The 10,016-nt window shown below is 36.3% G+C and overlaps 1 protein-coding gene across 1 annotated transcript in view; it reads left to right on the top strand.

Annotated features, from left to right (window-relative positions):
• Positions 1-10,016, top strand: part of LOC109850966 (U3 small nucleolar RNA-associated protein 4 homolog) — a 14,025-nt gene that overhangs the window by 205 nt on the left and 3,804 nt on the right. The window contains 9 exon segments of the mRNA XM_020421057.1: positions 1-68; positions 146-265; positions 2,042-2,345; positions 2,421-2,484; positions 2,924-3,037; positions 3,116-3,278; positions 4,197-4,350; positions 4,459-5,030; positions 7,124-7,305. The exon segment at positions 1-68 is cut by the window's left edge and continues 11 nt beyond it. Coding sequence (XP_020276646.1) covers positions 1-68; positions 146-265; positions 2,042-2,345; positions 2,421-2,484; positions 2,924-3,037; positions 3,116-3,278; positions 4,197-4,350; positions 4,459-5,030; positions 7,124-7,305 — 1,741 coding nt within the window.

Below are 10,016 nucleotides of genomic sequence, written 5' to 3'. Positions count from 1 at the left end.
CGAGGGAGGATGGGACTTTGGAGCTCTGGCTCGTGTCGCCGGGCGCTGTTGGATGGCATTGTGAATTGGTGAGGTTTGGTTTTTTTTAGGGTTTGGTTTTTGATTATTGATTGTTGCTAATTGGATTTTTTTTAACTGAATGAAGACTATTCAAGGAAACCCGAGGTCTAGGTTGTCATCGTTGATATGGTGTAGATCAAGGCTGCTGTCGTCGAGTATTGATGGTTCGGTTTCAGAGTGGGATCTCTTCTCATTGCAGCAAAAGGTTAAATTTGATTTTTTTAATGAACTTTTATTACTGTTTTTGAGAAATTTAAAGGTAAGCACTTGGTAGTAAGGTAGGATTGGCAGCTGTTTATAGTTTCATGAATCAAGTTACTGGTTTTAGATTTCTTTGGAATTTGGATGGAATTTTTAAATTGCATACTTGAATGTGCAAAGATAAAACCTTTAAGAAGATAATGCTTTGAAATGGTAGAAGTGTTTAGGCTGCTGTAGGTTGCTAACATCTATGATGTATATTCACCATAATGTGCCGTAGGAAAAGAGTTCAGGGATTTATGTAAACTTCAAGTAAATTTATTGGTAGAGGTTCATCTTTACAATTATTAAGTTTTACAAAAGGTGGTTTTTGTCAATATGCCTTGAGACTTCCGAAAGCTTAGTTAAGTTGGAATGACTTCCAACCTTGTTAATTATTCCCATTGCTAGTTGATTGTTGAGTGTTATTATTGTGACTTTATCTGAGGTCTAGCGAAGTTTGTTTGGGGAATCTCGGACAAAATCGAGCTTTAGTTCAATGCTTTATGTTTGTTTACATGTCTACAAGCAGCTTGGATTTTAGCATTGTAAGATTATTTATCAAAGAATATCCAACTTGTATCTGATAAATGGTACCATGGGACATTTTGATATCATAATATGCATTGTTATTCTAAAAGCTTTAAGGTACTGGAAGAATGAAATTAGGAGTAAGAATACAACTTGCTAGATATTTGAAATGTTCCTTTGATGCTTTAAAGAGCCATCTTGTTCTTGTTAAATGAAAGCGTTATAAGCCTGGCAAGGCTGTACAACTCAGCTTGTGAGTTATATGATTGGTTAAGCTTGATTCTGGATTCCCAATTTAAATGGATGACTCTGTAAGAGTTATTAATGGTGTAGAACAGGTTACTCAGGAATATCTTGAATAAACCAACATTATACTCCTTAGAACAGTTGTTTCTCCTGTCTTCACCTTAATGTTTTAAATATTGTTTATCGGGCATTTATCGGACAGTCAAAATCCATATCTGATAGCAGAAATCGGGGATTAAGTAGTATTTATTGGCTTATCGCCACTTTAACGCCGATAATTACCCCAAAATGATAACTGACTACAAAATTTGAACTTATCATAGAGGAAGGGTCCCAAAATTGATAAATTGCCGATAATATTGATTTATCGGCCAATGTTTAAAACCTTGCTTTACCTTACAAGTATCCTAACTCTCATGCCAATTTAATGCATACAATTTAATTAGTGAAGCATGTGTTATCATGTTTAAGTTTTCTAGCTTACCAACTAAATGAATTTATTTTTAATTATAGGTGTTTATATTGTAGCAACCAAATGGAGCACTGAGGAAAAAAGATTAACTTGTTTCATCAATCATTTGAAAATATATGGAAACAAGCTAAGGTTGTCACTATTTGACTAAGAAAATGAATGTTAACTGAGCTTGAATGGAAGAAAAAATGAATCTATACCCTAAAACTCCAGGATAAAAGCTTTGTTCTGCCATTTACACCATATGAAGATAGAACAAGTCATGCTGCATTTTCATCCTTCTTAGCTATTGTTTCCCTCTTTGTTTTGTTTTTTTCTTTTGTGTATGTTTGTTTTCTTTTGGGGGATGATCCTTGTGTGACTTGTGCCCAACTTGCCTAAGGTAAAAGTAAGTTTGTCTATATTAGTACGCTAAGTTTTACATTTTTTAATTAATTAGCTCAACGTTCTATCTATCTTACTGCAAGTTTTCTTGTTTCTTTTTGTTTGTAGATTGTGTTAGATTCCGTCGGAGTGTCAATTTGGCAGATGGCTGCGGAACCACTTGATGACTGCAGGGATTCGAAGGGAAATAACTCACCACACTTGGCCAATGGACATGCAAATTCTGTTGCACACAGTGACTCCGAATCTAGTGATAGTGAGGATGATACTGACCTTGATGAACCTAAAACTGAAATTCTTGGAAAGAACAATCAGCGGTTAGCCATAGCTTGTGATGATGGTTGTATACGTACATATTACGTCTCTGATACAGATGGACTAACTTATAGCAGGTCATTTCCCCGGGTTAGCGGTTAGACTCATACACATCTCCCCTTCCATTTCTACAATTCCTCTGTCAAAAGATACCAATTGTTTTGATGTGCAGGGCGAACTTTAAGTGTTGCTTGGAGTCTTGATTCAAAGCTAATATTTTCTGGCAGTAGTGATGGGTATGTTTGATTAGTTTTTTTAATGATATGAATGGTTCTGAGCCTTTTATTTTATTTTATTTTTTAAGGCTTGTTTCCTCATGCATTATCCCTTAATATCTGTAAGTTGAGTTGTTGAAAGTGTAGAAAATATTCTTTTGTGCTTGCAACTTTAGTGAAACTCCACCTCAGTTGTTTTATTCTTAATTGTAAGGGAGATGAATATAGAATTACTTTTCAAAGTAAGACCTCTTTGTTTTTTAAGAGGGGGGCACCCTAAGTAAAATTTCCCAAGTAAGTGGGACGTCAGATGCCTTAGAGTAGTTAGGTTATTGAAGATGCTAAGACACACTTGTTAGCAAACATTCTATTAAATTCCATCCTAGTTATTTGATTAATAACCTGGGACTGGTTCATAGAATCCTTTTATGATCCTAATTATTCTTTTTCTTTTTTGCAGACTCATAAGATGTTGGGATGCTACGTCATTTTATGAAGTTTATCGCATCACAGTGGGCCTTGGTGGGTTGGGTAGTGGAACAGAGCTTTGTGTCTGGTCATTGTTATTCTTAAGGTATAAGGATAACTCCTGCTATTCAATAAGGTTTCCAATTCTTTAGTTCATCTGAGGTTTGTTTGTGCATTGTTTTAGATGTGGGACTCTAGTCAGTGGGGATAGCACCGGCAGCGTCCAGTTTTGGGACAGTCATCATGGAACTCTTTTGCAAGCACATACTGATCACAAAGGCGATGTTAATGCTTTGGCAACTGTTCCTGGTCACAAAAGGGTTTTTTCTGCTGGTTCTGATGGAAAGGTACTTAGTTTAAACTACCTTTAAATTTCATATCGAATTCTGATGAGGTTTCACCTGTGCCCCATGTTAAGCTACGTGGGACTCTGATAAGACTCTTTTTGATTCCGATATTTCTGTTTTCTTTCTTTCTTCTTTTTGTCTTTTTAATTTAAACTATACCTACACTAGTTGAAGAATCAAGACTGCTGCTATGATCCTAGACAATACTTCCAGTCGTTGTTTGATTCGGTTGTCAAGCAAAGTCTACCTGAGAAAAACTGAAGTACTTTAAGAAATATTTTGTATGTCACAAAAAGCATTAGAATAAGTTTTATTCTGCAAAGGTTTCTAGCTTTCGAGGTGAAACAATGGGCTGTTTGATTTACATTTTGATGTAAAGATTCTGGAACAAATTTGTTCCTTCACTGGTGCAGTTCATACTTGCCTATGATATGTAAGACGTTTCTTCCAACAAAAAGTAGGCGTGTGATGGTGTCCAACATTCCAGGAGATGACGTTCCTTTTGACAAAAGTTAACAGTTGATTAAAAATTTGCATGCCGATGAAAGGCTATATAAATTGTATTTTTGTTGTGTGGCCTAAGAATTCACGTAGAACCATACTGCCCATTTAGTGAAAGTCATATCCATTATCCAATCTAGATTCGGCCGTTTTAGATGCTTTACTTGTTAGCTTGTGATAAAGGTTCATGGAATAATGGTGATCTGATTACTAGCCAAAACAACCTTGGACAGGATGTGAACCTGCCATAAACATGGAAGAGGAGTTGACTGGAAGAGAATTCTGAAGAAAGCAGAAAAAGTAAAAGAAAAAGGCTTTGTGGTTTAAGATCTCGTGGCCTGAGATTTTGCTAAAATCACATCCTTAACCTTTTAATATTCATTATGCCTAATCCTAATGCTTCCTTATGGCTTGCAGGTGATACTTTATATGATGAGTAGCAATCCAGCTGGTTCTGGAAAAGAGAAAACTCCTACAGAAATTGGAAACAAGTGGGTGCCTGTTGATTACAAGCGAGTTCACACCCATGATGTCAGGGCCTTAGCAGTTGCGGTGCCCATTACTAGTGAAGGTTGTTCTAGATGACTCAGTATGATCATCTTCTGTCATTAGGGAATTAAGTATAGTTCTTAATGCTTTGTTAATCCATCAAAGTTTCATACCTGTTTCTTCTTAACAGATGCTCTGCCAGAAGAAAAGGTGCCCAAGTTACGCAGACGAGCTAAGCCCATATCTTTCAGCTATCACAAATGGGCGCATTTAGGGGTTCCTATGCTCATTTCTTCAGGTGATGATAGCAAGCTCTTTGCTTACCCTGCCAAAGAGTTTACGCAATTTGAACCTCATGATATCTGCCCTGCACCTCAGCGAGTATCCATGCAGTTGGTACACAGTTCTTCTATAGATGGGCATTCGATGATGATTGCTCAGTACTCAGAACAGTTAGATGTTGTACTCGTCAGTTTGGATCATCGTGTCTCTCCAAGCATACCAACTACAAAGAATCTAGCCCGTATTAAAAGCAAGCAATCGCGAAAAATTATATCTAGCGCGTTATCTAGCAATGGAGTGTTTATTGCTTACTCTGACTATGTGAAACCCTGCCTCCTTGAGTTAAGACATAAAGGTGGAAGTAGTGGTTGGTCACTCAATAGGCTACAACTACCTCGTGGCTTGCAATTTGCACATTGTATGATCTTCAGCATTGATTCTTCACACCTGATGCTAGCTGGCCATGACAGGAAAATATATGTGAGTTTTTAATCTGTCTTGTCTAGATATTGTGTGGATTAAAGATTATGTGCTGAAAATCTCTGTGAACGTGGAGGCTTCGTGGCACACACTTAAATTTTTTTCTTCCATTGTGCTGTCATGCGTTGAAGCCTCTGAAAGATCATTAAGTGGTTTCTCTTAGTGAACATGGCACCGCAGCACTGAATCCACTAGAATACAGTTGTTTCTGCATTTTTTCTTCTTGAAATAGCTTAGCTGTAACTGTGGAAGTGTAGTTCTCGCTCTATCGCCAGAGCTTGAGTGGCCTTGATTTTGGTTGGAACCTGGTTCAGCTAACTTGGATTTGCCTCTTGTTGGTGTTTTTAATAACAGAAGAGATAACAACAGCGGAAAAGAGAGTCATTGTCCCAGGCTGTGGTTTGCTACTGGTTGCTTTTTCACAATTCAAATCTGTTAAGGGTTACCTCTAATATTAAGTTATTATTCATTAATAATCATTGCTTCCTTCATCTGTGTTCGTGTTTGTTCATCCATAGGTCTAAGCTCAGCTTTGTCAATTAAGATTTGTCACTTGTCTAGTCATTGCATTCATTTTTGCTATTCAACATGTCTGGCCAGCTCAAGTAAACTCAAAAGTGTAGGTGGTAGCTACCTTTAGGGCGTCTTTGGCAACTGGGAAGTAAATGGACCAAATATTGCAAAGTGGCCTCACTTTTTTTTTTCACTGTTGGCACTTGGAAAGTAATTAGAAAGTAAATGGAAAGTGGAGGGTGACACGTTAGCTTTTTAGCCTTTTTCACTTACTCAAAAAATTGGAGAAAGTGGAGGGAATGTGAAGACAAATGAGAGAGAAATGATTTTTAATTATTTTTTCCCATCCTATTACATTACAAATGAGTTATTTTTATTTCTTAAATTTTCATTTGGTCACCACATTCACGCATCATCCTCCCCACAACTTAACATTATGTGCATTTAGACTATAAATCTTTAGAGAAGAGTTAAAACTTATTATGATATATAAAAAGTTTAAAAATTGTTGAAATCCATTATATTGAAAAGTGAACTCGAAGGTCTGAGCAACACAAACCAATAAATTGTTTAGCAACATAAGTTAAATAATCTGGAAAATATGTACATCATGGAGGATATCATTTAAGTTAATATTTTTTAGGTTAATTGAAAAGTTATAGTTTTTGATATAGAAATTTTTTCTTGTCAAATATGTTCGATATATGAATTATTTTCTTTAGTAGATCTTATTGATTATATTAGCATCTTAAAATTAATTTTACATCGTAATGTAACATTATTCCATTTGAAAAATTAAAATTTTTCATGTAATTGAATTACCACGTCAGCTTCCACTACCACGTCAGCTTCCACATAATCACCATCTCAACTTTCCAACATTTCTACTTTTTATCATCCAAAGAAAATTTGCAAATGGAAAGTGAAGAGAAAGTACCTTCTTAAACTTCCTGACCTTCTGCTTCTTATTTCCTTTCTGCTTACTAAACATGCCCTTAATTCTTACAAGTACACTCATTTCTTTTGCTATCTTTTATTGTATCCCCTCATCTTCCCATTTGGCTACACTCTCGGAGATGTTCATTGGATATCATTTCATAGACGGCTGGTTGTAGTTGTTTTCTAAGAATGTTGCAACTTAGTGATGACTAAAATCTGTCTGAACCATAAACTTCCAACTTTCCCCTCATACTTTTATTAAAGTCATCATGGACTTTGTTTTGTCCTAATAATTTTTAAATCTCCTAGATTTTAAAGCCTACGTGCATATTTCTACTTTAGGCACTGTCCTTTCCGTTCTCATCACTGAACATATGCGCAAATTGCATACACCAGGGTTCCACTGCAATGCAAAATGGAAAATACTTAATTAAGCAGGCAGTGGTAGGGATCTGTCTTTCCTCCAAGTGTTTCTGTTATCTAGTTCCCTCATCATGCATGTCTTTGATACTACATTCTGTATTTCTGAGATCACATAACTGTAGTTACTTCCTTTCTATAGCCCTCCGTGTGACCCCCTAGGGATCCTGTCATAATTTTACTTTCCTTTTTGGATGCCTAATATCGGTTCCCTTAATTAGGTTGTGGATTTGAAAAAGTGTGAGCTGGTGCATACTTTTGTGCCTCAAAGGAAGGAGGGGAATGCAGGCAATACACCTAGCGAACCTCCAATAACAAGAATGTATACTAGTTCTGATGGACAATGGCTGGCTGCTATCAACTGTTTTGGGGACGTTTATGTATTTAATCTAGAGATTTACAGGTAGACATTGGCAGCTTTCTTGAATTTACCTTCTTGTCATCTACCATTTTCTTGGTTTATCATGATTGTAGTTCTAACGAAATGGCTCATCAATTCTTCTCAATTTGTTTCTTCTGCATTTCTGCATCTTGATGATGTAGTTTGAAACATTGCACATTATTCAATTGGATAATGCTTAATCTTCATTTCATGCTAATCTGTGTATTTGATAAATGGTTTTCTCATAGTTGAGCCTATGCAGAATGAGACATGGTAGTAAATCACTGTACATATGCACGCACACACTAGTCTTTGTTTAGTTGCAGAAGGCTATTAAAATTATATATGTTTTTGAAGAGCTGCTTTTTCTGCAATGGAACTATGTGATATGAGGATTATTCATTAATTTGTATTTTACCAGTTAACTGTTGGAGGTAAAATGAACCATTATTCTTATTTGGCTTATCATATACGGACACCAACACCTTATTTGAGCATGAATGCTTATGCAACGCTGGAGTACACAGTTTTAAGTTTGTGCTGATGCTTGTAGTCTGCAATGACATAAAACAAACTTGACACGTGACTTTAGTCAGTTTTAAAAGTTAAAACCAGTAAAACGTAAAACATAAAACGTGTGACCTATCTCTTAAATAAAAACATTTGGCATTAGACCTTGCAGATGCTGCTGTAATAGTAACCTTCAAACATAAACTCTTTCACATTGATCTGAGTTTAGTACATGGTTGATAGCTTAAATTACTAAGATCTAGTGGAATGAAATCCATAAGTTTTTTTTAAAGTATCTTTAGACTTGTTGTTTATGTGCTGACAATGATAGCTTCTCCAATCAGTAAATATGAAAACCATTCCCACATAGGGGTGCTAAACCAAATCCGTATCCGAGGAAATATCAGCAACCGTATCCTAACTATACGGATATGGTTACTCAAATCTATAACCGATAGTATATGGTTACAGATATGGTTTTATAGTGAAATATCCGTATCCGAAATATCCGAATACATATTAGTCATACTCTTACGATAGTTTCGATTCTTAGATTATGGATTTGTGGTTAATTTTGATGATCAAGATGTCTAATCTTAAATTTTCAGTTATAATGAAGATATTAACGAACTCTTTTGTATCACATGAACTATATTTTTCTCAATACTATCTACTTTTCTCATATCTATTTTGTATCCGTATGCATATCCGCTTATATATCCGCATGTATATCCGTAACCGTATCCGATTTTAGCGGATATGGTTATAAATTTTAGTTACCGAGATATATCCGTATCTGTATCCGTATCCGAGATGGGTAAACGGATATGAATATGACAAGCATCATATCCGAATCGTATTTGGACCGAATGCACCCCTAGTCCTAAGGCTTACCCCGCTATTCTAAAAAGCTCCTACGTCTATTTATTTGGGTGGAAGTAACTATGAACTTAATTGCTGATGTGACGCATATGTGTCGAGTCTCTATTTTTAAAAAAATATTTTTCTAACATTCAAGACTTAAATAGGTGAAACATAAGTCAATTTGGGAACAATATCAAATTTTGCATTACATGAATATTTTTCATTTCTAAATAAAATCTCAAGAGATTTTCTTTCCCTCTTCCTAATAATATTTTCAATTACTATATGAAACTAAAGTGAAATACAAGAAATAATGTTCTCGCTACTTTCAAAAATATGTGTGTTGATATTAAATAATCAAACAGTCAATATAGTAGGGGTGAGGTTGATTAGGGGCCGCTCACTTTTTCGAATATCTAGTTTTGAGTTGAGGAGTTTTAACCTGCACAAGGAGCAACTCGTGAGAGGACGTGAACTAGTTCCCTCGTGGTTCCTCCGACGATCAAATTAGTTGATGAACTTAAGTGGGAAAATGAAGAACTATGTGAGTTCTTTAGTATACTATAGTATAATTATCAGATATTGCTGGGAAAAATAGCCTGGAAAAAATCCATCTTTATGTAGAGACTAACACCTCTATTATAGTGGTGCTTAAAGGATAGAACGGTAATTTCGGCTGAGCACAGGATGTCGGCAAATAAATATGGGCTGACAACTGTGTCACCACCTACTTTACACGTGTCGATCGACGAGTGGAGGAGATGTCACATCGGCATTTAATTAGAAGTGGTTGGGGGCATGGCGGTGCTGACGTGGTCTGATGTGTCATGAAGGCTATCAGTGCTAAAGAAATAATGACGCCTGCCAAGCATTTAACGTGACACCGACGTGCTGTTAGCGGGAGAGGCTTGAGGTTGAAGTCATCGTTTAGCTTGGTCAAGAAGTAACGCCTCTTGAGTTGAACTTGCATGGTGTTGAACAACTGGTCGAGTGTGCTTGTACCGAGTCGTCTTCAACCAAAGGGCCGACAAGTACCGTCATTCGAGTCGATCTAAGGAGATGTTGACTTGGCAGGTCGGCTAAGTCAAGATTCTTGGTTGCCCTGACCGTCAATTTAGTTTGAGCGGTGCATGTAAGGGGACACCTGTCCGTTTATGACAAACAGTCATACTTTAGCGACTAAAAACAATGTGAAACAAATAATGCAATAAATTTATATTGGTTACTTTCAATACTTCTTGTCATTCAAATGAATGCTATGTTTCATCTCTCCCTTCTAAGAAGTCCCCATCTTTCTTTCTTGAAAAAACAAATCCCTAAATTAACATGAAGAGGTGGTGGCTTCCTTTTTTTGGGGG

The sequence above is a fragment of the Asparagus officinalis genome, chromosome 7, assembly GCF_001876935.1.
Source record: "Asparagus officinalis chromosome 7, Aspof.V1, whole genome shotgun sequence".
NCBI classification, from domain to species: domain Eukaryota; kingdom Viridiplantae; phylum Streptophyta; class Magnoliopsida; order Asparagales; family Asparagaceae; genus Asparagus; species Asparagus officinalis.
This window is presented reverse-complemented; position numbering and strand designations above follow the sequence as displayed.